This window comes from Rhamphochromis sp. 'chilingali' (genome assembly GCF_963969265.1).
Source record: "Rhamphochromis sp. 'chilingali' genome assembly, chromosome: 14".
Taxonomy (NCBI): Eukaryota; Metazoa; Chordata; class Actinopteri; order Cichliformes; family Cichlidae; genus Rhamphochromis; species Rhamphochromis sp. 'chilingali'.
Genome location: NC_137941.1, coordinates 7,057,993 through 7,085,953, shown reverse-complemented (window position 1 = coordinate 7,085,953; position 27,961 = coordinate 7,057,993). Strand labels below are relative to the sequence as shown.

The 27,961-nt window shown below is 42.7% G+C and overlaps 3 protein-coding genes across 4 annotated transcripts in view; 2 read left to right on the top strand and 1 right to left on the bottom strand.

The window, feature by feature from the left end:
• Positions 1 to 1,092: 1,092 nt before the first annotated feature.
• On the bottom strand, positions 1,093 to 6,140 carry cUnh2orf69 (chromosome Un C2orf69 homolog). Of its 2 annotated transcripts, none has more exons than XM_080902436.1 (3): positions 5,160 to 6,140; positions 4,221 to 4,459; positions 1,093 to 3,893 (listed from the first exon to the last, which is right to left on the bottom strand). In XM_080902436.1, the coding sequence occupies exons 1-3, from the start codon at positions 5,370 to 5,372 to the stop codon at positions 3,401 to 3,403; spliced, it is 945 nt and encodes a 314-aa protein (XP_080758562.1). In that variant the 5' UTR covers positions 5,373 to 6,140; the 3' UTR covers positions 1,093 to 3,400. The 2 variants fall into 2 exon arrangements, with proteins under 2 accessions (XP_080758562.1, XP_080758563.1); XM_080902437.1 differs by having other exon boundaries at positions 1,093 to 3,878.
• A 131-nt stretch (positions 6,141 to 6,271) lies between these two features.
• Positions 6,272 to 12,004, top strand: ftcdnl1 (formiminotransferase cyclodeaminase N-terminal like 1). The gene is made up of 6 exons (XM_080902435.1): positions 6,272 to 6,373; positions 7,338 to 7,472; positions 7,748 to 7,843; positions 8,124 to 8,279; positions 10,083 to 10,271; positions 11,082 to 12,004. Exons 2-6 carry the CDS (start codon positions 7,358 to 7,360, stop codon positions 11,516 to 11,518), a joined length of 993 nt encoding a protein of 330 aa, XP_080758561.1. The 5' UTR covers positions 6,272 to 6,373; positions 7,338 to 7,357; the 3' UTR covers positions 11,519 to 12,004.
• A 4,567-nt stretch (positions 12,005 to 16,571) lies between these two features.
• LOC308409585 (nck-associated protein 5-like) overlaps positions 16,572 to 27,961 on the top strand; it is a 97,252-nt gene continuing 85,862 nt past the window's right edge. The window contains exon 1 of the mRNA XM_080902434.1: positions 16,572 to 16,919. The gene's annotated coding sequence lies outside the window, so the exon portion shown is untranslated. The remainder of the gene's footprint in view (positions 16,920 to 27,961) is intronic.

Here is a 27,961-nt window from a genome sequence, read left to right as displayed (position 1 = left end):
ATTGTCAACCCATTTAATCAGAGCAGGTACTAGTTTTTTGTTGTATTTATCCGCGACGCCTTAAAGGCCGGTCCGTGAAAATATTGTGGGCATAAACCGGTCCGTGGCGCAAAAAAGGTTGAGGACCGCTGACTTACTAATCGGATAGAACCAGATAATCGTCCACAGCACACCGGTTGGGAAACACTGCTCTAAAGGGGTCCTGATATGTTATGTTTTTACATATTTTTGTCAAACACGCACGCACGCACCCCAACAACAGTGGATGCTGATTAAAAATGTTTCAAACACTTCATATTAACCTTTTAATATACATCATTATCTTTATAGGGTTTTTATGTCACCCATGTGTGTGTGAATGGGTGGATGACAGGTTGTGTAAAGCGCTTTGGGGTCCTTAGGGACTAGAAAAGCGCTATACAAATACAGGCCATTTACCATTTACCCACCATCAGTGTGAATGGTAGGAATCGGGCTACAAAGACTAATAAAGGCTCATATATGGAAGCTGATATCATGACCACTGCACCATGGAGCTAAACACTGGAGGACCAAATGTGAGCTGCTGTGCTCTTAGCACCAGTCCCAAGCCTTGTTAAATATAATGGATCAGCTCAAAGTACCTTAAGAGCTTCTTTCAGTTCAAAGGTCACCACAGCGGGACAATCGGCATATCTGAGTTGGCACTAGCAGAGGCTGATCCTACATACTCTTCCTCAATCAACCCTCCCAGGGATATTTGTTGGGTACATGTAACAACTATATAAAAACTGATGACCTTTGTTCCATGTTAGAAGAATTGTTTTAGCTTTGCATTTTAATATTTAAATACTTCATTGATTTGCTTCAAGAACTCCCACTCAGTGGACGTTTAATGAGATAGTCCAGACAGTAAGTTTCTTTGACTGTTACAGCCACTAAATGACATTTTGAGAGCATGTGACATAAATAAGGATTATTTTAACTGACTCATACAGCAGTACAGAGTCTAAGAACAAAACCAATCACAGCTGAGCTCCTTTAAAAGGTCAAATCCACTCAGTTTTTTTGTTTTAAAAAAAAAAAACAACAAAAAAACAACAACAAAAAAAAAAAAAAAACACAGCACAACATACAGCGAGTAGTAAACAATGGAATGCATCTGAAGTTACATTCAGCAGAACGACTCGCAGCCATCAGCAAAGTGCAAAGATGCTATTTAAGCTCATACAGAGATCATACAGATGGATGTACAGTGCATGCTGCCCTGCCAGCTACCAGAAGTCCTACAGGAATAATCCACTTCATTAATTGGACACAGCAAGCAAGTTTACAGATTTTTTTTGTCCTTCTCCCCACCCAGTGTCATAAAAACACATCACATCTGCCACCATGAGATACATTCAGATCCAAAAGTATCTGGACAGGGGGTCCATAGATGGTTTTGGAGATATTAGCTGTAAAGATGTCCACCTTCACCTAGAACTAGATGGCACTCGCCTTCTAGTGTTTGAAACAACCAACAGCAACATCTGTTTCCACTAATTAGACTCATCCAGTTTCTACCAGTTCTTTGGGTCTAAGTCACAGGAGCAGTGACCTAAACAAAGACGCCAAGGCCACACATCCTCGCTGTACCACCCAAGCCAGCAGACATGATCTATCCAAGCAGTCGTGGGCCTCAAAGTTATCCAGGACATCCACTACACCTCAACCAATGCCTTTAAATGTGGCAAAGCAGCTGCTCTACTCAGACACCCCCAAAAGCCCAAAGCCTTCAGAGGAAGCTCATTTCCACCTCTGGTGTCCTGGACACCTTTCAGTCAGCATCCACAGCTTGTGGATGTAGGTGTAGATCATCAGCTCGCTCTTCACAAAAAACAGATCAGTACAGCATCCACAGCACCAAACCCCACAGCCTCTGTTCTGATATTCTATTCATGAAAGCTGTAAACAGAATCAGCGTCAAAGGTCAACCCTGAGGGAGTCTGGCTTATTGATGGAGAAGTGAACCAAGCTCTCGTTGCAGCTGCAGGCTCCAAAGTGCTTTTAACAGCGTGCCTGATATCCCGGAGTCCAGGAACACCCCCTACAGGTCACCCCAGCCAAACCATCCCAAAGTCCACAAAACACATGTAGACTGGTGTGGAGAACTCCCACACACCCTCTCTGAAAGGAGGAGTCACGACCCACCTACTCAAAGATCCAAAAATATGATAGGTGATTTATAGAGTTCCATAATATTTAAAAGAAGACAGACATCTGTACAGCTCACCCCAAAGCAATTCAGGCCAGAAGAGAAGCACCCAACTGTCATCTACAGATTAATCACATGGTGCGATTCAGATTTAATCAAAGCAAAAAACTAAAACTGCCCCGCTGCCCAAATACTAAAGCACCTGAGTGTTCCTTCTTATTATTGCATTTTACTGAAAACAAAAAACAAATCTGTGCAGATGGACTTTTTTTTTTCTCCAGGAAAACATAAAATCTGATATTTTAAAAACATTTATAGTAAAATATGAAAGTTTTTGGTTGTTGTTATAGTTGTACCGTTTAAAAGTTGATTTCCAAACGTGATGACAGAGCTGACCTATGAGCCCCATGGTCTTCATCAGCAGAACATCCTGTGCTGATGAAGACCATGTGAAATGTGACGGCTCCAGAATACGTAGTGAACACACCTTGAAGTGACTGTGTGTCAGAATAAAACGTACTGCAGCGATTTAAGAGGAGACGCTGCAGGCACTTTTTTTTTTTAAGCAGTCTGCAATTTACACACATAACTCGTTGTGAGATAATTAATCTTAATTAAGATTTTTTTTTTTTTTTAAAGTCTGGTTTTGGAACTTCAATGGCTTCAAAAAGTGAACAGTTCTGCTAGCCTGCAGTGTCTTATCTTAAAAATATAAATCTAAACTGCTTTTTTGTCCTTTTTCTGACTCGTCATTGATGGAAATCCACCATCAGCATCAAACTGAAGGAATGAACTCAAACACTTTAAGTGTCTGCTTGTTATTTCATTACAGTTAAAACACAATCAGCAGATATTCCTGCTGATGACGTCCACCCGGAGACCGGATTCTCAAACATTCATGTGTCTAAAATGAGCTCAATGCTAGTGCAGGTATAGAAAGAATGTAAGAAGCTTTTCTGCTGCAGCTAAACACGCAAACAAGTTGAGTTAGAGAAACTAACCGGATATTAACCAGCAGCTCGGCAGCAACATAAAGTCTGAGCAAATGGAAAAGCTTTCATTTAGCCTGAAGGACTTTCAGAGGAAGACAGTGGAGAACAGAGGAAAGCTCGTCCCACCTCAGGGTTAGCGCGTTTAACAAACCAGCATCCGACTCATCTGAGCCCTTAAATCTGAAGGTTTGAGGTAAGACCAGCAATAAGACACAAAGATCACATAAAGCGCTCAAAACTCCTGGATGACCCTGAAGTGGTTCTCGATGGAGGGCGGCTCGTCCTTGAAGTGCAGCTTCTTGCTTGGACACGCCCCGAACTCCTCCAGAGTTTTGATGAAGTGTCCGTGCTCGCGGCCCACCCAGGCCCGCATCGGGTCGCACACCTCGTAAGGGGTCACGTGGGCATGGATCGACACGCCGCTGCCGGCCAGCTCCTTCAGGACCTGCTTGTCTGTCACCCAGGTCTCACTGCCCCCCGGGTGGCCACCATCCAGCCAGAACATGTCAGAGATGTGCTTGACGAAGGGTGACATCTGCGGATCAGCACGGGCCCCGGGCAGCTCGTACACCATCTGGTTCAGGACCACGCAGCCTTTGCTGAAGCCCACCAGGGTCAAGGAGAAGCCTGAGGGGATGCTGTCAGCGCCGCCCTGTGGTTGGAGCGGGTCTGGCAGGCTGGCTCGCTCCATGCCGTGACTCAGCAGGGCCCTGTGGTCAGAAACGCTGCTCAGACTCAGAGAAAAGATCCAAAATCATCTCAAAGAATTACAGCAACATTTTCCTGTCCTTCACACCTTTAGACCTGGTCATGTTTTCCAAAAACATAAAATTTGGAAAACTGGGAAAAGACACGGGAAACACGTTCACCATTAAATTGCCCTTTTCTGTGTCATCATCTGTGAGCTAGATGATTTAGCTTGCAGGTGGCTTTTTAAGCCTCTACACCTTTCTTAATTTATTCTTAACTGATATACAGGCCGGATAAAATTTAGCCAAAGTAATCAAGTTAAATAATATCTCAACAAGACAAAATGAGCTCCAGTAACAAACCTGAGGTGGTGAAACGCTCCAGAGTCAGCAGAGTATGGAGAGTGCTCCGGAGCCCCGAACATGTTGCTCTCCACAAAGTTCTGGTAGCAGCTGAACTTGTGCAGGTACATGCGCGAGGCTCTCACCACCCACACGTGTCTATCAGGGAAACGGCAGCCCAGAGTGAAGGCGACCCTCTCCAGGCTCCAGGAGAGCCACTGGGCACCCTCAGGCTGCAGCGCCATCTCCTCCTGGAAGTTCTGCACAGAGAGAAATGAGAAGTTTTACAACTGCTTTTTGCAACATAGAGGTCCTACATGATCTCAGAACAAGAGCAGCACAGCTGAGTCCTGTACTTTTTCCTGACCATTTTCAGGGGAATAAAGCCTGAAGCCACATCCGAAATGTCTCACTGTAAGAAAAGGCTAAAGTATGCGAAACCACACAAGAACTGGACTGAAAATGAGTGGCAACAGGGCTGATGGAGTGATAAGTCCTAATATTTGGTTCAAATCATCATCAGTGTGTACGGAGGAGATCAGGAGAGAGTTAGCACAGTGAGCATCTATCTGTAAAAGAAAGTGGAGGCTCTGTCATGGTTTAATTTCAGCCAGTGGTGTTGGAAATCTCGGCAAAAGTGAACTGTCAGATTTTGATGCTCCATGAAATACCATGGGGAAAAGGTCTGATTGGCAACAGCTTCATTTTTCAGCATGACAATGATCCAAAGCGCACTGCAGAGGCAGTAAAATCATACCTGGACAGAATCACACACAATGGAGCACTATCAGCCATGGACTGGCCTCCCCGCATTTTTATTTGGTTTGTTGAAAGAAATCATTGACTGATTCCAACATTAAACACACAGGAGGTGGCACAGAGCTGCCTCAGTAATCGTATTCAGTGATTAATTTCGCCATGGCAGCCATGTCCACCTGAGACCTTCTCCATCACTCTCACCTGAATATCCCCGTGAAAAAACACCGCGTGCCGGTTGTTGCTCTTTTCCTGCTCCTCCGGGTCAGGCCGCAGGAGCAGCAGGTCGTTCACTCGGTTGGGGAGGTTCCCGGGCACCGCGGGCAGCCTCTGCAGCTTCTGCAGCGGGGTTCCCGACAGTGCATCCCGGCTTGCCGAGGCGTGGAGCCCCCGGAGCTCGGAGGGTGACGTCGTCATCGCTTTGGCCGCAGTTATTAAAGTCAGGTCCAGTACTTTATTATTATTATTTATTAACCTTTATTTAACCAGGAAAAGTCCCATTGAGATTAAAAACCTCTTTTGCAAGGGAGTCCTGGCCAAGAGGCGACAACAGTACTGCTGCTCGTTCGGCTAGCATGGACTCTAAAATAAGAAAATGAGCTGGCGTTTTTCCTCATCTGCGCACTCGCTCCATGCTGCTGTCAGTTAGCATCACATTATCAGCGGGTAGCGCCAAACCGGGCCACACAGCCTTATTATACGCAAACAATTACAACTACACGGCGTCTACAACCGCTGTCCGCCTCACATTACGACACCTGCGGAATAAACGTCCAAGATTTACTTCACTGTCACAGTTTTAGAGTCTCCTTTTGTCCACAAAGAGGCGCTGTTTAACAAAAACAAACCCACCGAAATAACAAACGACTGCAGTGACAGGAAACGTACGCGCTACTGCGCATGTGTTGAGTTTTCTCGTCGGTAGGAATCGGATGAGTCCCTCCTTTGTATTTCCGTTTTCGTCCGCGCGGTCTAACGACGCCAAGGGAAGAACAAAGCAATCGTATAAAACACCACGTTTGTGGTGAGAAACGTGAACTGTCATCGATGTGAGCCGAGGATATTTATGGATATAAAACATAAATAAAATTGACACTGATTAAACCACTAATTAATTTTTTTTCGAATGTTTTCATAATTTTATGGAATTTGTATTATTTTCCAAAAATAATAAGTAGGTAACAGCATGTCCAGGAAAAAATATTTACACCCCAGACCTTTTTTATTTTTTAAAAAAATACATACGAGGACCGCACATACATAAACACATCTCAAAATGTCTATGGTTGGGATCGGGGTGGAACCATCTTGTGCTGAGACTTCCAAAGTTTAGCTGAACACATAAAATGAACGTGTTTACCTTTCCGTGGATCTTGATGTGGGTGGGTTCGCAGCGGCTGCGCTGAAGCGAGTGCAAAGTGAGTGTTTTCCCGCAGAAATAGTTTATATTGCCCCTTTTTCCTTATAAACGCTGCACATACTTCAAGTGTGCCACTGACATGTTTGGTTCCGCCTGCATAACACAGCAAATTAGTTTACACCAGGCTGGACTTTGTACATGTTCTACAGCTGTGCAAACAGCTGTGCAGACACAATGGGTAAACCATTGCACCGCCACTCGGCTTAATAATTCCTATAAACTGCACTGAATAATTATATGACTGATAATTAACCATATAAACTAATCAAGGTCATTCTGCACATAAGAAGAGTTCCATTCATCTGCTGGAAGGTAACTTCAGCTTTTAAACACACTGTGCAGCAGCTTATATTTATTGGAGAACTTTTCATAGCCCATGTACGTATTCTGTTGCTGCTTGAGTATCCATGTTACACTTAGAATTGCATTAAAAATCAAAAGTATTATTTCACTGCTTCATTTTTTGATGGGATGAAGATGCAGCTCTATGAACTGTACCATTTATCATCAAACAGTTGAAATAAAAACAGTATTTCCTGAACTTCTCAAAGGAATGAGCTCAAAGAAGTGGGTGCAACAGCAAAAACATGGGGAAAATGTCACCTGGCTGGTACTTTGATACATGCTGGGATAATTACAAATTTTAAAATGTAACTAATGCAGCCATTTTTAGCTCGTACCAATTGTACCAGTTGTCAAGCACAGTGGTGGAGGGTTGGCCTGAGTTGACCATGAACTCTTCGGCATACCAAAGTATTGTAGAGTGAAATGTGAGGCCATCTGTCTGACAGATAGAGTTGGTCATCTGAAACGGGTAAATAATGTTAAGGATTTTTAAAATGTTGTCATATATGAACCCTTGGAATTGAAAGAATATGGACTTTCTTTTTCCCATGATTGCGTTTTATTGGTTACACATTCAAATTTTCATCTAATGAGTGGCTGCATTTCTACTTTCCCAGTTCTGCATACCTGATAAAACATGGCCTCGAGCTCTTTGGGCAGGAGACTGGTGGCGTGTCTCCTCAATGTTTCTGAAGCTCGCAGGAAGGATCTGGTGGAGACGGTGGCCAAAGCAGCGTTGTACAATACTGAAGGTGAGTTCAAGGTACCAGCGGAAAAAAAAGTTTGAATTTCAACACGAGCTAACTGCTGGTAAACTATTTACAGCCTCAGTTTGAAGGGCAAGCCACTACATATACCCAACTCTTAGCTGTAAAATCACTGCCTGTACGCAGTTATGTCATCCATGATGGCGCCAGATGATAATCAGATAACCACCCTACTCTAAGCACTAAATTTGCCCTTTACCTGTAAAATATAACCTGTTATTAGACATTTATTCACATGTATTGTCTTTATTGTGCTTCAGGTGTGAGGCGTGAGGGGACCACGGTGTTAAACATCTTTAATGATTATGACTACAACCGCTCTGTCATCACTATTGTGTCCAGCATCGACTCGATCAGTAAGTCCTCTTTGTATTTGTGCTTCTAACATGTTCCATATTCACTCTCTTGCTCCTGAGAGATGGATGAATGGGTTCAGCTCCAGCTTCCAATCCTTTAATAAGCTTTGTGAGGGATTTAAAGACACATAAAAAAACCCCAGTAAGAACCTTTTTCTAACAAGGATCACAGAGAAAAAAATCATTTCTACGAATCCTTGTTCGAAACACGACAGCCTTAACAGTGAAAGCAGTCAAAGTTTGCAGCTTTTATTTGGTGTTGTTTTTTAATGTTTTCCAGGGGAGGCGATCCTGTGTGCATGCGAGAAGGCGTGTGGGTTGATTGACATGCAAACTCATACAGGAGTCCATCCATGCATGGGCGCTGTTGACCTCATACCCATCTACCCACTGGGGGAGGAGGTGAGGGCAGAGGACTGTACTAAAGAGGCGCTCGGTATGTGTTTCACAGTGTTCCTGAGAGTTAATGTACCCCTGAAACACTGTACCCTCCTTAAATACCCCGTCATCAAATGAAGTGTTCATTCAAACTAATTATTGTTTGACTAACCTTCTGAGTTTCTCCATTAATTCACCTAAAATTTTAAATCATGCTTTTTATTTGTTTTTGTTTCTAATGTCTCTGTAAAGTACTTTGAATCACCTTGTTGTTGAATTGTGCTATACAAATAAATTTGCCTTGCCTTGCCTTGCCTAAAAATTTAGAATAGAATAGAATAGAATTCAACTTTATTGTCATTGCACATGCACAGGTACAGGGCAACGAAATGCAGTATTTCCACTACTACTCATACTTTTAGCTAATAATTCCTGTGTTTATTAACCCTTTAATATTCAACTGCTAACCCTACTTTCATTCATAGTTTTTGTTTTGCTATTTCAATTAATCGATACTTTTATCGTATGTTTTTAATTGCTAGTAAGCTTGTAGTTTCAAATATTTATCTGTTTAGCTAACATCATTTAATTATGTTTTAGCTAATAATTTCAACTTTTAGCTAGATATCCTTTAGCTAAGTATTTAAAACTTTTCATTTATAATTTTTACCCATTTAAAATATTTGTCCGTCATGTTAAGCTAACAATTTTATTTGTTAGTATACATTTTAAGATGACATTTTCAACTGCTAGCCCTTTAACCTAATTATTATTTAGCTATTTCAAAAGTTAATAGTTGGATATTTCCCCCCTTCGTTATAATTTTAAAAAGCAATTCTAATTATTTACTAACAGCACATTTTTGGCTAATGATTTTAACTGCTAGCCTTGCTTTTTTAGCTAGTGGTTTAGCTAAAAAAAGGTTTCCATACTGTTAGCCAGGTGAGTTATTTCAACAGTTATGCATTATATTTGTTTAAAATTTGAATTTGTTTATTATATGAAAACTTCTCAAAGGTTTAGTTGTTATTTTATAAATTCAAGCCTTCTCCCTTTCTTTCCAGTCATTATTTAACTATTTATTTATCTACCTATTTAAATCATTTATATATTTGAGTTACCCTGTTGCTACCGCTGCTAACTTTTCCAGTAAAATATTTTAAGATCTACTTGTTATTGCATTTTTTTTTTAGATTAGTTGAACACAACTTCCCACATAACCCTAAAATCCTATCTAACATGTACCCCTGGTTGGGAATCACAGCTATATTTTAAATCCTCACTGGCTGTCAGTGCTCGTAATTTATTTTTAGTTCTTTAGACAAATATCACATGTGACTTAAAATAAATTCTCAATGTGTGTTCACAGACATATTCAGCAGGGTGTATGTAGTTTTTATTATTCCTCAGTACATTTTCGGTCATGAGCTCATCCACTGTGTCTCTACAAGCATGTCTCACCTGCATGTAGCTGATAATGTGACGTCTTTTCTATTTTCTTGGGCTGTTGATTACTTTCACAGTTTACCAGCTGACTTCGCAGCCATGTGTCTATCTGATAATGAGCAATAACTCAACACTTTGCCCTCATGCCTGCAGACTGCACTCTGTATGCTAATCTGTGTGGTGTGATTGAAAAATGGTAATTGGCCAACCCACTAACAAGCACTGTATTCATGCATGCATGTAATAAGCAGCCCATGTGTCCGTATTTTCCATCCGTCTGAATTACATTCCCGCGGGTGTGTTTTGGTCCGTCACGGTCTTTGCACCTTTGCGTTTCTGAATTTGTGTGCACGTGATGACGTGCACTCCGTATGCCAGTCAGCTGAAATGTGTCTGTGCTCTTGCTTGGGCTCAGCTGTGGCTCAGGGACTTACAGAGAGGGTCCGGGGCACCAGTGCCTTCCTGTTTGGCTGGGCAGACTTCCCCTTACAGCGAGGGCTGGCGCACAGGAGGAAGGAGATGGGCTGGTTCAAGAAGATGCCAGACCTGCGGGCGATCAGGGCCGACGTGGGGCCGCAGCCACAGAAACGATTCGGCCTCACAGGTGAGCCAGAGGTAGCAGGTAATGAAGGTTAGAGTGTCTCTTTGGTGTGATTACACAACACAGGTGACTTTATCTTTGTTTGTTTGTTAGTCTGACCACAGGCTGTCTCCCTTCTCTATTCTGACCTTTGAAAGGAAAAATCTGAAAAGTTCTCACAGCTAAAAAAAATAACATTGACGTGTTACCAGATAAAAAGAAAGTCAGGCCACTGAGCCTGTTAGCACATTCTGAATCTAACTAAAAGGTGTTAAGCATCAGATTCACACAGCCGAGGTATCCTGTTGTTGCCTTTGCAACATTTAGTCTCTATTATAAGCACTGCTGGATTTGTAAAGAAAAAAAATAATTTACTGGAGGCAAACAAGACAGGAGATCGAGGATTCATAGTGTTCCGGAGAACATCTGGTGAACTACATGTACCAAAGAAGTCGTCACTATCCAAGAAAAATGACTGTCAACCAGTTGCCCTCACTTCACATCTGATGCAGAGCTGGAGAGACTAGTCCTGGCTCACCTCACACCACCTGATAGACATGTAGTCTGTAAGACTGGGCAGTGCTCTGTCTGACACGGGGGACTGTGCTGTGTCCATTCCTCTTCAGCTTTCAGTACAGCTTCTGCCACTCTGACCATTTTTTAGGGCTGAGGACTGCAGAGCACTAGTAGAACAATCTGTTTCTGAATGTGAATAAGACTTCAGAAGGAAGAGGATTGCTATGCAACTTTTGTCTCACTAGTAAAAATCTGCAAAAAATGTTGTTATTGATTTAAAGAAGCTCCTTTAGTTCCGATTTGTCTGATCTCCTGCAGGTGTCGGGGCAGGTCCCTACGTCATGAACTGCAATGTCACAATTGACACCCAGGACGTCTCTTTGGGGCGCAGCATCGCCAAAGCCATCAGGGAGTCGACGCCGGGAGGCCTGCCTGGAGTGCAGGTGCTGGCCCTACCACACGGGGGTGCTGTGGAAATCGCTTGTAATGTGGAAAGCGTGAAGGGGACCCCGCCAGATCACCTCACCGCAGGTGAACCCTGGCCGTCTTTCAGCATCGGCGGCGAGTCGTGCTGTCACGCTCCGGCTTCCCTCATCACGGCGAGGGTCGCCGAGCTGGCAGGGAGACAGGGGGTCAGCATGAAGGGCACGGCCTTGGTGGGGTTCACCCCCCGTGATTGCAGGGGCCTAGCAGAGTATGCTCTGTCTCAGGGGATTGCCGAGTTCTGGAAAGAGCAGCGCAGGATCCGCATGTGAAAACAAAAACTAAAATCGATAATCTGTGATAGATTCCGCCTCCGTTACCATGGAAACTGACTGTTATTGAGCCCTCAGGTACCACCGGTGCTGCTTTATGTTCTACCGCTGCACAAATACAGTTTATAGCATCAATAGTTTTTCTATTTGAAGTAATGTTTGAGTCAGGAGGTCTTCACTTTCAGGGTTCTCAGATTTAGATTTATGAACCTCTGTGTTTCCCCAGAGCAGGACGAACCCCTGATATAGCAATATATCATATTCCTCTCCCTGTGATATGTCATCAATACACTAAACTTTATTAATAAAACATGAGGCATTCTGTTGCATCATCTCCTCCCAGTTTGACCTACAGAGTCACTATTTTGTGACTCCTCGCTGTGGTGCCTGTTAAATAAATGAGCAAAAAAGTCAGTCAGAAGAACTGAAAAAACAGATAAACTCACCGAGAGAAACTGAAACATTGAGTGATGACTGATCAGTTTGTGTGATTACCTTTAGACTAAAAACATCACATTTAATAAAAAGTTTAACAGTTGATGCTTTTCTTTTGGTATTTTTTTCACAAGTTCACATAGAGTGCAGTGGAGTTGGAATGACGGATGGGGTCAAAGGTGAGGGTGCTCTGAGTTCCTTGTTTGCAGAGGTGATGGACAGGTCGACGGGTAAGGTCAGGCATTAGCGTCTGTGAACTGTGACGTTGGTAGACGACAGACAAAGTTATAGAGACAAGGCTGAGAAGGTTTGGACAAAGGATGCTGAGGATGGAGCTGCCAGGCAGGAGAAGAAGACGCAAACCTCAGAGAAGATTCATGGATGTAGTGAAGGAGGACATGCGGATGGTTGGTGGATCAGAGGAGTATGATAGGAATACTGCAGTGACCCCTAAAAGGGAGTCACCAAAAGAAGAAGAAGACATACAGTTATGTAACTCCATAAGTAGATTTTAAATCAACCAAACAGCATGTGATTGAAGTGCAGAATGTCAACTTTAATTCAACGAGTTTGACAGGAGTGTTGAACCGTTTATGAGTTACTGCCACTTTTATACTTTTGGTGGGGTTTTTTTTTTTTCAAGAGTCTGTGTAGAATAACACACCTGACCTCTGAATGCCTTCCTGCTTTGGGAGTATTTACTTCAAAGTCTCTGAACTTGCCAAAGAGTGAAAACGGTGACATTTTGAGCGTGTCGCTCTCCAGAGTGAAATTGGAGACAGCGCTCTCCACATGCATGTGTGTCATATCCTGTTTGGAGCAAATAGGACGCTTGTGTTTACTGATGAGTCTCTGCTGATGAGTTTTTTCCCATCATTTTTTTTGCCATGCGTGACTCTGTGGGAGAGTCGCCATCTGTGTGAGAAACTGCTATTTTTGTCCCGCGCCCGTTTAAAGCCTACCGAGTTTTCTGTCCTTTCGTTAAATTTTCAGAGCTCCTGCTGCACGGGATTAACCCTTTAATGACAAATCTGGCCAGAGGACAGGTCAAGAATTAACTGGGGCGAAATGATTCCTGTCATTTTTACATAAGCGAGCACTGTGAGGGTCATGTTTTTTGACTTTTCCAGTGCTTTCAACACCATCAGGCCGACCCTCCTGGGTGATAAGTTAGCAGCGATGCAGGTGGATGCTTCTCTGGTGTCCTGGATTGTTGATTACCTGACAGGAAGACCACAATATGTACGTCTCCCACAGTGTGTGTCTGACAAGGTGATCAGCAACACAGGGGCACCACAGGGGACTGTCCTCTCCCCCTTCCTCTTCACCCTCTACACCACAGACTTCAGCCACTGCACAGAGACATGCCATCTTCAGAAGTTTTCTGATGACTCTGCGGTGGTTGGATGCATCAGCAGGGATGATGAGACAGAGTACCGGGCTGTGGTCGACTCCTTTGTCACGTGGTGTGAGCAGAATCATCTGCAGCTCAACGTGGCAAAGACCAAGGAACTGATCGTGGACTTCAGGAAGACCAGGAAACACTTGACCCCTGTTTCAATTCAGGGGGTCAGTGTTGACATTGTGGAGGACTATAAATACCTTGGAGTACACATTGACAATAAACTGGACTGGGCTAAAAACACCACAGCACTTTACAGGAAGGGCCAGAGTCGTCTCTATTTTTTGAGGCGACTGAGGTCCTTCAACATCTGCCAGAAAATGCTGAGGATTTTCTATGAGTCTGTTGTGGCCAGTGCGATCCTCTATGCTGTTGCATGCTGGGGGAGCAGGCTGAGGGTCGCAGATGCCAACAGACTTAATAAACTGATCCGTAAGGCCAGCAATGTTGTGGGGATGGAGCTGGACTCCCTCAAGGTGGTGTCGGAGAGGCGGATGCTGTCCAAGATAAAGACAATGTTGGATAACACCTCCCACCCACTCCATGACATGTTGGTCAGTCACAGGAGCACGTTCAGTGAGAGACTGAGATTACCGAAAAGCACCACTGAACGACACAGGAAATCATTCCTGCCTGTGGCCATCTCCCTGTACAACGCATCCACTTAACACACTGGTTACTGCTACAACTACACATGTTTCTTTTCCAACTATTTATTTATGAGTGACTTATGTATGTATGTATGTATATATATGTATATATTGTACTATTCTTAGTTAGTGTATTGTCTGTCTTGTCTTAATGTTGGTTTAAAATGGAGCACTGTAACAAAAAATAATTTCCCCCAGGGATCAATAAAGTATTCTGATTCTGATTCTGATTCTGATAATGCACTGAATAGCTGCAGAGTAATAGAGTGAAGGGGGTATGGGTTTGGTTCATTATGTTATATTAATCTGGGCTATATGGAGGTAAAAAGCCTCAGAAGTGTTTAATTTTATGCCATATGGAAGGGAAATCTAAGAGCCCGTAACAATCTAATCTACATCCATAGTGGGCGTTAAGCTGTTAAGCTTTACACCCAAACGGTGGAGGGGTGATTCACTGAGTCTTGCATGGAGAGGGACGAGCTTTGGCATCAGGGCTTGAGTTTACTATGCTTTCGTTATGTTGTGTAATTTTACAGGTTTTCTGCATTCAATGTGACGTAAGGTTGCAGCGAGAGGCTGAAGACTTGCAGTTTTTGTATCCCTGTGTGTTTGGATTAGCTTTCTTGCTGTGTGAACGGTCACCCATTTGTATGTCATCCAGCTGAGGCTCTTAGTCACACAGGCATCGCAGCCGTGCAGCTTCGTTTCATCTCTCTCTCTCTTCTGCATTTAGACACACATGCATTTACTCTATGGGATGCCACACACACACACACACACACACACACACACACTCGGATACACTCTGCCTGACAGACTTGGGAGCATCAAGGCCTTATCTAGGTCACAGCATAAGCCCAGAGGTATCCTGTTCTCCACACACACGCACACACACAGACGTATGAACGTACGTTTTTAAATTTGCAGTCAGAGTGACGTGTCTGGAACATTGAATCTATTTTGACTCATTCCTCCTCGGTTAACAGGGAAAGGATTTTTTATTTGGATTTCATATTTGTGCACCCCCTTCTTCTCCCTCCCACATTAACCTCGTTTTAAGATAAGATAAGATAAGATAACCTTTATTAGTCCCACACGTGGGAAATTTGTTTTGTCACAGCAGGAAGTGGACAGTGCAAAAGTTATGACGCAAAAATTAGAATACAATAAGAATAAATACAGTACACAGCTGTACAGAATAGAATAAAATAATATACTATATACAGTAGAATAAAATAGAATAAAAATATACAATAAGATAAAAATAGAATACGAATGCTATATACAACTGAGTAAAAATACAACGATGCCAGAAAGGATTATTGCACTTAGTGTTATTGCACATGTGTGGATGTGTGTGTTTGTTCAGTTAAAGTCTTTGTTGTGGAGTCTGACAGCAGTGGGGAGGAAAGACCTGCGAAATCTCTCCGTCCCACACCGTGGGTGCCGCAGTCTCCCACTGAAGGAGCTGCTCAGTGCTGTCACAGTCTGCTGCATGGGGTGGGAGACGTTGTCCAACAGGGATGACAGCTTAGCCGCCATTCTCCTGTCACTCACCACCTCCACTGGGTCCAGAGGGCATCCTAGAACAGAGCTGGCCCTTCGGATCACCCTGTTCAGTCTCTTCCTGTCCCCAGCAGAGATGCTGCCCCCCAGCAGACCACACCAGTTTTGTGACTCAGTCAAGCGGCTCTCATGATTGTCACAAGGCCATCATTTCCTTGATTAAGCACTCTTCCGTCTGCAGATCCCGGAATCAGAGATGCTTTGCCACCGAAGCCTGAACGAAATGTGTAATCTGCTCGAAATAAAGGCAAATTTCTCTTTGCTTGCTGCTGCAGAGGCACCATAGGATGCCTTTGATTTGACTTAGCCTGACAGTGTATCATCCGAGATGCAACCGGGTGTCACAGCACAGAAATAGAGCTTATTTCTCCGCTTCAGTCTTCTATAAATATTCCAAAGCTCTCTTTTCTCCTCCCCCCTCCCTCTTTCCACTGTTTGTCCATTTTTATTCTGCCTCCCACATCTTCCCTTTCCCCTCTGCTCCTCTTCTATAACGTGGAGTACTGTGGCTCACTCATCCCTCCTCTCATTTCATTCCTGCAGAGCTGTCCTTCCACAGATTTCCTTCAGCCTCATGGTTAATCTCATCTAAGCAAGTGTTTGCTTCAAATATAGGAACGTTTACAAAGACGGGAAAAAAAAGAGGCCAGGCTCTGATTTTTATCTTTAAACAGTTAGCGCAGGGTGCCGTCCTCCCTAACCTATCAGTGGGAGAAGTAAGAGTGCCACCTATGAAGTCATTAGTCCCCCAACCCCCATCCTGAACACATGTTCAACATCCTCTGGGCACAGGCTGAGCGGAGTGCTGAGACACAGCTGAGAATTAGAGAGGAAGAGCGGGAGAGAGAGAGAGGAAGAGGGCGCAGTGAAGTGGAAATATGGGTGAGCATTAGAGAAAGACAGAAATAGAGCGATAAAGCAGGGAATTAGGCAGAGGCAGGGAGAGGAGGAGGAGGAGGAAGAGGAGGAGGCAGTCTTTCACTGATGCTTGATGCAGTTAGATTCTCATACAGCAGCAGAGAGCCGTCGTCGAGCGTGGATGAGAGAACCTCATGGATTTGCTCCCGTCTGAGTCTCGGTGGAATTCATTGCATCCGAAGCAGCTGCAGACGGAGGAGGAGGAGGATGCTGCGACTGCGGCTGGATGTTAGGATCCATGCGGGCCTGTGATGTCTGCGTTCTTCTTCAGGATGACTCTGACCCAGATCGTGGAGTCGCGGCACTGCTCCTCCTCGGGTGGTCTGCCGATGTGAGGCGGACGAGGGATGCTCTGGACCTCGGTGGTCGCTGCTCAGCCTGCTGCCTCTGCTGACATCTGTCTCCGTGGATACGCACAGCAGCTGGAAGGGTGAGGACGCACAGCACTGACCTGCGCGCTGAAATGTCATGCTCATTGGTTTTCTGTGTGTGTCTGTGTGTGAGTGTGTGTTTAAATACCAGGCTTCCTGCAGATTCTTAAAAATTAACAAGGTTTTGAATTCATTAATCTGAAAATGAGGCCTTATAGGTTTCAGGATGTCTCACACCAGGCTCTAAAGTCCTAAAATTAAAAAGATGTTAATCGTATAGTGCAATTTTAAAATCTCTAAAATACACATGTTTTAAATAATGAGAACATCAGGATATTTGATCAGAAATAAATAAACTGTAGAAGAGTGGAGAACATTTAATATGATTTCCAGGCCCCCTGAGCCTCCATATGGGTGTATTACTCAAAAAGAAGCTGCATAAGTATTTAAAGCTCAAGAATATGAAAAAAAGGTTGCTAAGACTTTATATCCAAAACATCTTTGTACTGTGTTGAAGAGATACCTACTGAAGGTGAACTAGGGTCAGGCTGTACTTTTATGCCATGCAAATTAGCACCACTAGATGGTGTAGTGAGTCAACCAGACAAATCATTATTTTTGTTTCACAATTTACTCTTGAGGAAATTTAGGCGGAGTTAAAAGGAAATATTAAACGTTTAAAAAAGCAGCAGCAGATCAGAAATATCTTTGCATTAGATGTTAACTGCTGCCCCCTGCTGGTGAAAGTTTTCAGGTAATGAGAAAAAGTACCTTTCAAAAGTACCTCTGATAGGTACTTTTTGTAAGGTACTTTTGTGAAAGGAAGCATGTTGACCCTTTACCTAGAAGTCCCTGTTTAACCACAGATACATTAATACCAAATTATACTTAAAGTACCAAAAGTACCCTACATACATGAATATGGTAAATGGTAAATGGCCTGTATTTGTATAGCGCTTTTCTAGTCCCTAAGGACCCCAAAGCGCTTTACACAACCTGTCATCCACCCATTCACACACACATTCACACACTGGTGATGGCAAGCTACATTGTAGCCACAGCCACCCTGGGGCGCACTGACAGAGGCGATATATATAAGAAAGATTGGTCCATATGTTGTTGAAGCAGTAAGTCTGTTACCTTGCTTGACAGAAGAAGAATGTATAATTATTTCCCACCACTGAATAAACAAATTTGTGTTTCATTCTTCTGTAAATTAAACCCACTTTTAAAAATCCAGTTAATATTTTTAAAACCACAGTCTGGATGTTTTTCCTTTTTGTGGAGGTTAAAAACTCTTTTACGCAGAGGCAAATACACAACATAATCAGATTTTCATTCATGTGAATATCGCTTTAATGTTGCATCTGGAGATGATTTTACTTACTGTTTATACTGCTGGGTAACTTTATCTAAAAATAATACAGCATCATATATTTTTAAGCCTGCTAAATAAAAATGAACTAAAGCTTTACAATAAATGCATCAATACTTGATTGTTCCACCGCTGGTCCTAACAAAGCTCTCATTGTAAGACTGACTGACTCGCTCTAGTCCAATAGGATTGGTTGTCAGGCTCTGGTCACGCGCCAATCAAAATATCCAAAATGCAGGTTACTGAAAGCAGCAGCACTTTCTGCTAGCAAGCAGAGAGATGGAGTTTAAGTCCAGTGACGTCTGGCCTTTCTGCATGACCAAGTATCGCTGGGTAAGATACTGAACCCTGAGTTTCCTCCAGTGCATTGGTTGGAGTGTGTGAGGTTAGGTTAAATGAGCTTAGGCATAGAATGTGTGTGTATGAATGGGTGAATGATGCTTGCAGTACAAAAGCTCCATCCATATTACATTTGTATTAATGTGCAGCTGTGTTTATGACTGAGTGCCATCTCAGGGAACGTATGATTGATGCACATGACAGTGACACACATCATCACTGTAAGTGTAATGCGTCCTTTCAGTGCGGCGCTTTAAGCTGACCTTATTTCTTACTTGTTTCTTGTGCTGACTATAAGAGACTGTAAGAACTTAACACCAGATTATGGTGTTCCCGGAGATTATTTAACATGGTTACTTAACAGACTTTGGATTAATTAAAAAACAGGTATGTCTCTTTAATTAAGTGAATTTCCATTAACTTTAATTATAAAATCAATGAAATATCTTAATAAGAAGTGATGTCAGCCTGCCACGGCCTGCTGGGGAGTGAATCTGGACTTTTATGGAGGGACAAAAGTGAAGGAGAATGTGTGAAACCAGACAAAACGGTGTTTGTTGATGGACTAGAAGCCAGAATTGTGAGCGAAAATGACAGTTTGATGAACTGCGCCTCCCTCCATCAGCTCCATTACAACATAGGACTTGAAATTAAACATAAATGGCCTCGTTCTCTGTGATATGAGATGTGGAGGATGAAGAAAAACCTAGCAGAGCTTTCTTTACTTGTCGCATCTAAACGCACCAAAAACACCCAACAACCTGAAGGAAATGATGTAATTTTCTCTGGTTGTGTCAGCTGTGATGTGGCATTAAAAACAGTGTTAGAAATTTTAAGTGTTTAAGCTGTTTTTAACCCTGAATACATCACAAAACATCACCTGCAGTGCTGTGCAAAAGTCTTGAGCCACCCCTCATTTCTTGATATGTTGTTGATATAGCTGCAGTGATTTATTCAGATACGTGCCAACACACATGAAAATACAGGATTTAAGGTGAAAACAGCGTTCTTGCCAATTCTAATGACTTTGAATGTCAATATTTAGTATGATCACCTTTATTCTTCAGCACACCCTGAACTCTCTGAGGCAGCCTTCTTATAATTTCATTAAATAATCTTCAGGAATAGTTCTCCAGGCTTCTTGAAGGACATTCAAAGCTCTTCTTTGAATGGGGAGGCCAATCCATGACTGATAGCATTCCACTGTATGATTCTTTATCCCAGTATGATTTTACTGCACTGGCAGTCAGTTTGGAATCATTGTCATTCTGAAAAATGAAGCTGATGCCAATCAAATGCTTTCCAGATGGAAATGTATGGTGGATCAAAATCTGATGGTGCCTTCTTGCATTCGTTTTCACTGATATTGACAAGATGTCCAACAGAGCCTCCCCCTTAAGAATGGCTTCTTGGCAGCCACTGAGACCATTTCTGATGAGGCTTCAAGCCAATGTCTAAAGAAAAGATTTGGAAGACCTTCAGAAAGTCTGGAGATCTGCTGCTCTAAACCAATTAAAAACAAAAACGGTGCAGAGTCTGGCTTCTTGGTAGCAAAATATAAAGAAATAATGGGTGGCTCAAGACTTTCACAGTACAGCAGCTCCAGTTTCATGGCTGTGATGACGAGTATGCATGATCTGTGCAGAATAGCTGCATGTATAATGTATGGCCTGGGAAGTGTCATGGAGAGCAACAAGTCAGTGTGCTTCCCCCAAAGTGCCAAGAAAAGTAGGCTAGGATGGCACAGGCGGAGGAGACCCGGATTAATAATTTACTCGAGTCCTTTTTTAAAAGCACTTGGCTTCATTCTGCTTGAATGAAGAAGAAATCCTATTTGTTTTTCTTCCTGGAAAAGATTTTGATTTTATGATTTTACTCAGATGAGATCGCACTGATCCCAGGGAGCCTCTCCTCCTCCTCAGCGGAGCTCAAATCAGTTCATTCATGTTTAGTGAAAAAGACACACATCAAGTCACATATCAGCTCATCAGAAATTCTAAAAGAAATTAGCAGTGGGTGTCACTTGATCAGAGGTCAGATGATGGTGAGCGTAGGAGGCTGATTTCAGTTAATGTGATGTTTTCTGTCTACAGTACTGGCACGAATCTAGAGAAGCAAAGAAGTTTGTTTTATTTTGCGCTCTGTCTTTATTCATCATGTATTTATTTATAACATTAACATGTATTCATCACAGTGGGTTGTCAGGCTCTTGATAAGAAGCTCCCCGGGTATGTATTACTCATAACCTTATCAGCATTTTGCAGTCACAGACACAGACGTGTCAGTGAGTCAACTTATAAGTTTAGAATTCATAAATCATACAACTTCTTTAAAGGAGCTATCATCAGACAAAGATTTTTCTCTTTATTTGGGCTCTTGGTGCAGAGGTGGACAGGAAGTGGATACGTGGGTGAGAAAGGCCATGACGTGCAACAAAATTCCCCCCAGCCGGGGGTTGAACCAAGGACACCGCTACTGAGATGTCATGAGACGTCAATTTTTTAAATAATTAGGCTTACAACAAGTCCCCCGCTCATGTTCATGTCTGAACAAGAAACACAAAATGTCCTTTTACTCCTGACCACCTGATTGGTTGGGCAGTTTTTACATTCCAGGCATCATCGGGAGCAGCAGAAAAACTGAAAAACTGGAATTATTAATAACTTGTCTACAACTTGTCTTTTGTGTTTGCAAAGCCGTCCCGTGGCCTGGATGCTTTGGTCAGCCAGTCATCAACAAGGATAATGCCCCTGTTAAACATAATGTCACCAGCTGTAACTGTATCATCTCGCTCAAAATACTCACTCAGTATATAAAGTATTCTTCCACTGTAGAGGATGTGTATTTTTCCTTTTCTCGGCTCTGTCTGTACACATTTAGACTCACTTGGATCAGCTCCAAGTCCAACATCAACAGCTCAGTTCCCTTGTGATGGCACAGCAGTGCAGACTCAAGTATAGATACAAACAACATTAGCCACTATGGCGTACACGCCCCCAGGATAAAAAGCAGGACAAAAACATGGCTGTAGCTTTCAGGTCTGAAAAGTGAAACAGTCTGTGTGCCGTTCATTCACCAATAATCTGATGTAAAGATGGTCGACACCAGTCAATCCAATCCAAATCTGGGCCACATTGTCAGGTGTGCGAGTCCACATTTACTTCCTGTAGTTACATCCAAAACTGGTCTGCACACATTGAGCGATATAAGAGTTTCGTGGTCGTCTGGACTGTAACAGCAGCGTTTTCAGTGGCCATTTAAGCTCACTGCTGTGGCTTCTTCCTGCAGGAAGAGTTAAGCAGGAAGGACTTCAAAAAGAGAGCTAATGTGACAGCTGCGAGTTACAATAAATTGGGAAAAGTAAACAATTAGGTCTTGTCCCTCACGGCGATAAAAAATTACCACACAGACCGAACTGTCACACTGATGCAATTACTCCACTGATAAGTAAGACACTTGTAATCTCACCACATTTACATTCACTTATCTCCTCAGCTCACACTCATTTAAAGACATATCAAAGCTTGTTACGTGTATATTTAATGGATTTATTTAAGATACATATTTTAAAAAAATAGAGTCCAGCAAGCTGCATTATTTGAGTCACGGCAGCGGCATGGCTGACCTCATTTCAATGTACAAGAAAACCTTTAAACAGTGTATGTAGAGTAGCTCCAGGGCAAAGATTCAACCATTGTCTGCTGCTGCATCTCTTCCACGGCTGCCACATAGAAGCAGATACTCTAAAACATCTGATTGGGGGAGTGTATGAGTGCCCCGTACAGCCACATAAAAGGGGTCAGCGGTAGCCTAAAGGTTAAAGAAAAGGAAGGTTTTATTGGTTCTATCGGTGCTCTGTATTATAAGGCTTCAGATCGAGAGTAGCCTCTACTTTTTAAGATATCAAGAATAAAATGAGTCGGTGAGATCAAAGATTATTTTTGCCTAAATTCAAGATAGAAACTCACAGCTGCTACTGGCCAGATCCCAAACCAAAGTTGTGCTGCTGGTTAAAAACATCCAAATTTAAAGCAAAAATAAAGATCTTTAACTGCAGCATGGAGAACTTGAAGATATTTAGCTCAGGCCTGATTGGCTACAGGTGAACCTAATGAGGGCGCGGCAGACAAACACATGAAGGGTTAGCGTAGACGACTTGACGTCACTCCAGTGTTTTGGGGAGAATATTTAGATGAGATGGCGGCGTGCTGTAATCAGCTGATACCTGATCATTAGTGCCAGGGAAGAAGATGCCAGAATTTTAATCACCAAAACTGAAGCATCAACTTGTTCTTAGTACATTTAACCACACATGCAGGCAACTGGGTGGATACAAGTAAACCCCAGATTGGCTCTGGGATGAGACCCCCGATACAAACTCAGTCCTGAGGTCCAGTTCAGGGACTCCAGTTATCTGAGGTGAAGCCTGATAGCTAGAAGCTACAGTTGCATGTGTAGCCATCCACCTGACAGTCAAAGTAGTCAATTCCTGCAAAAGCATTATTTACAAAATATCAGCTTTTTTCCGGCAGTCATTAAAAGAAAATTTTGATTGATTTTGAGAAAAAGAAGTTGGGTATCCTGCCAGCAATTGAAAGAATTTCAGTTTCTTTGGCTTCAACTCTTAGACTTAATCAGCTCAAACATTTCTCTACACATTTCCTTAAAATATGCTAATTCCATGTACAGTGTTAGCTTCCCCACCGAGCAGCACATACGGTTTTCACTTTCTTTGACAAACAGCTCTTGAGTTAAAACACCTGCTGGTAAAACACTCCCCAGTTTCATCCATTTCAGATGACGGCAGGGAGACCGTAGCTACAGCTAGCTCTCAGTCTACAGTCAGTCATCTCCCCGCCACCAAAAACCATTTCACACTCTCTGAGCAGGCCGGAGGAATGATGAGCTGGGAAAGGGTGGAATGAGTATTTTAAAGTGGAGCTGAGCACACCTGAGTCACATCCATGCATTTTTCTTCAGCGTTCCCACTCAGAGAGGATAGCACAGCTGCAGTGATGCTGAAAGCTTGCAGGGCCCCTCGTCGATAGGATTCCCGAGGCAATTCAACAACTCCGGTTAACGTTTGGTTATTTAAACCACAAAGTCTACAAACCCAAGGTGATGGGAATTTGCACGTATCACGTGTCTTTGTTTTAATTGATGGTATCTGAAAGCACCATTGAGGTGTCCTTTAAGTGTGCTGTGAGTCACCTCCTGCCATGATTAGCTTTCCCAGTATTTTACCTTCATTCACTGATGTATTGTTTGATTTATTTTGCCCAGCAGTGTTAGGTTTTTGGTATTTTACGTCAATGGAAAAAAAGCACATCTCTGATCTGTACAGTAGCACTAACTGTGTGAGCACAGTGTGGATGACTGATTGTTGTTTATGGGAAACAGTTGATTCTTCATTGCATTGTGCTGAATCGCTTCCTGGCCTGGTCATGTAAAAAATAAAATGGTCTGTATTTGTATAGCGCTTTACTTGGTCCTAAGGACCCCAAAGTGCTTTACACTATACACAATCATCCACCCATTCACACACACATTCACACACTGGTGATGGCAAGCTACAGTGTAGCCACAGCTGCCCTGGGGCGGACTGACAGAGGCGTGTAAACTAAAGAAACAAAAGAATACCCAGACACTGAATGAGCGGGTGGGTTTTAACCTACTGCAACGGTTTCCACAGCAGGAGGATGCTGGCAGTGAGAATGAAAGTCCAAAAATCAAAAAATAGGTGGTGGGAATACACGGTGAGGCAGACAGCAAGACGAGCGATCAAAAGGAGAGCAGGCAGAGGTCGTTCACACCAAGATAAGTGCAGAATGATCCACAGGACAAAGAAGCTGAGAGGATTTAAATGAACGAGTGATTGAGGGAGAGGAAGCAGGTGTGGAGGACAGCACAGGTGAGCCTGATCAGGCCGGGATGGACGATTACCAAACAGAGGAAGTAAAACCGATAACGCAAAATAAAACAGGAGAATCCAGAACCACGATAGGCGTTTGTCATTTGCTGCCTACGCTTCGCCTGAGGTGGAAAACTGAGTCACCACGAAACCAGAAGCTACGCAGATTTTGGTGTAATATGATGAAAAACCAGTGATGAAGGAAACGCAGCCAAAATAAAACTGAAACTTATGTTAATGACTGAAAGGTTTTTCTTAGAGTTTTCCATCTATTTTCTATGTCACAATAAAACTGTAGCTCAAAGCAAGGCGTCCAGTCGATGTATGTTCACTAAACGATTGATTATTAGACCAAAAAACATCTGAAATAACAGATAACATTGGGGATTAGGACTAAAGGAGAATATGAAGACTAAACGTTAGCTTCTCTTTGTGCTCAGTGCATTTCCTTCCTTCCTTTACATTGGTAAAGCAGTGTGCACTGTCACCTCACAGCAAGAGCGTCCTGGGTTTGAATCCGGCCGGCTGAGGCCTTTCAGTGTGGACTCTGACATCCAGAAACATGCATATCGGGTTACGTGCTGAATGTGAACTGAACTGATTGAACTGTCCAGGGTGTACTCCGCCTGTCACCCTGCAGCCCTGTGACCCTGAATTGGATGAAGGCTTAAAAAAATCGATGGATGGGAAGATTGAATAAAATAAAAACCTCTTAGCTTTACGTCCCACACAAGTTTGTGCTGATCACCATACACACAGGCTGTGATGCGAGATGTATAGATCCCCCTCTCCCTGGCCTCCACCTCCAGCCGTGTCCCTGCAGACCTCTGGTGTTTGAACATAAACATACTGTGGGCTCATTATCTGATTTTTGCTGTAACAACTGATGACTGTGGCATTTTTGTTGGCTTGAAGCCTCACTTTTGATCAGTGCAGTGTGGGTCCTGGAGTCACAGCAGGGAGTAAATGAAAAACATGCAGTGAAGCTACGTGGAATATGATTTTTGTAGAGACGCTGACCTTTAGTTAACCAAAAATTAGTGTATAAATCATGGGAGTGTGGCGTGAAGTGTTTTTTGGAGTGCAGACCAGATTAGTGAAGCTTTAGATAACTTTAGGAATTTAATTATTTTATTTGTACAACATTTTCTGGAACTGCAGCCAAACTGTTGTCTAGAGAAGAAGAAATAAGCCATGAGCTTTGGTGGAAGATAAATTCCAGTAAATCTGCATTGGTATCGTGTTTAAGCTTCAGTGTAATTACACTGTTCGACAGAGCGAAGCTGAGAAAGAGCTGAATCATTCCCCGAATTTAAAAACCAGTTAAAATGATGAAGAATCTGTAATAAATAGCTCTGCATCAAAGACTGAAGACTGACTGTTTGCTGCAGAATCAAATTGGAGACCGGGGGACGACAGAATGGTTACAGCACTTCTTCAGCATCAAGGACGCATAAAAAAATAGCTTAGTGCTAAAAATATCTCACCCAAGGACTATTTATGGGATGAAAGCAGAGAGGGATGCATAAAATTTCCATGTTTACCAGATAAATTACAGTCCTATACTGCCGTGAAGGAGACGGAGCCGTGAAAGGTTCAGCGAATAAGTAATATAGCATCACCTGTTTATGTTTTTTTTAGCTTCACGCACATTCGATTTCTCAGATGAATGAAACAGATCTTCCAGTTTGCTTTCTGTCAGTATATAAAAATAATGCTGTTTAATGCACAAAGGCGTAAAAGGTCTGAGTTGCCAGCTTGCACTTCCAGTCACTTCATTTGCTCGTACAGTCACCGGACTGGCTCGCAGCTCTATCAGCAGGATGTGATTTTAGGGGAGAAGTATGCCTTCATTCAGTACCCAGGGGGCACTTTGAGCGAGCGCCTGTCCTAATTCATTCCTACATCAATGCCAGAGGCTGAACCGCTGCCTTGATTATACCAATTTACCCTCCCACCCGCCCAAAAGGAAGACATGTAATTACCCTATTTACACTGGAGAGCTTTCCTCTCCGAGAGCGGCCAAAGTAAACACACGCGAGCTTTGTTTCTTCTTCTGCATCAGATGACAATAAATGTCAAACTGTTTGTCTCTGTGACACAAAGGCAGAGAAATGTGATCAGCTCTGGGTGCATGAGGAGATGAAGTACTCTAATGCGCATGTGCTATCTAACTTTGGCTGCTGTGGCACAATCAGATTACAGCTGTGCTTGCTTTACAGGTAACTTGATTTACTTTAAAGTCGTTACCCTCACAGTGCTGTTTGTTTTTATTTAACCTGTCTTTATTTAGAAACCTTTCCCTCGTCTCCACTGAATAAAGTCTGTCTTCAGAGGATGTTTAATGCATGGCTAAGGGACAAAAGGAAAACCACAGACAGGACCTTTTTCCATCATCACAATCTTCCTAAAAAACAGATGTGATGAGGTGGGATGGGTCACAGATAATCCTCCATTCTACCTTAGCAAGACTACCCCGGGTATTTTATTTCTACTTCTTACATTTTAACATAAATATCTGTACTTTCTGCTTTTTACATTTTCAAAACAGACTTGTTACTTTAGGTTCCGCAGTTTTCATTTATAGCGTTTTGGGGGGTTAAAGTGGGCCAGAAAGGCGTGCAGGTGTCTGTATGTTGTGAGCATCTAGGTAGAGCTCCAGAAGAGGAATTAGCATTTTACACGGCATAATGTTCCTATCAGCTCAACAAACATGCAAACATGTTTGTGTGCACTTTGTCACACAGTGTGTTGCTAGCTAAAGGTCCAGCTGCTGTATTTTACGGGGAGAGAAAAGAAAGAAAAGAGTTAACTTCGCTAAGAAATGGAGAAAGACAAGAAAGACAGAACTGGAGACGAAGAAGAGAGGTCGGATTAAAAGATGCAGACTGTTCAGTGACACTTGATAGTCTGCAGATTATATGTAATATCATAATTTTAATCACATATTGGACTTATATATAATGTGTTTTGATAAATCATATATTTTAATTTTATATAACGTCCTGCAAAACAAACTAAGCTATTCTAACTTTGTGATATTCAAATGTTGGATAAAAATACTGGCTAGTTTTGTCCAGGATAAACAGGTAAGCTTGCATTAATGTGGTGAATTCACAGCACAGCATTGTGTGCACAGTGGCTGTGGTGCTCATGGTCAGAGTTAGGTTACATTAAGTGTAGCAGAGATGAATTTGTATTTAAGATATGATGCTTTCAGTTTTCACTTTATATGAACTGTATCATTTGAATTCAGTTGTGTAAATCCACTCAGGTCAGCTGATCACAGCCTGTACACTATGAAAATCTACTGAAGCTCATATTAGGAATTAATTTGAGCCATTACTATTTTGGTAAATGCACTGGGTCTTATATAGTGCTTATGTAAGTGCTTCTATCTAACATTCACACACATTCATACTCCCATGGATACATCAAAGAGCAACCTTGGGTTGGTTTCTTGCCCCAGGATAGTT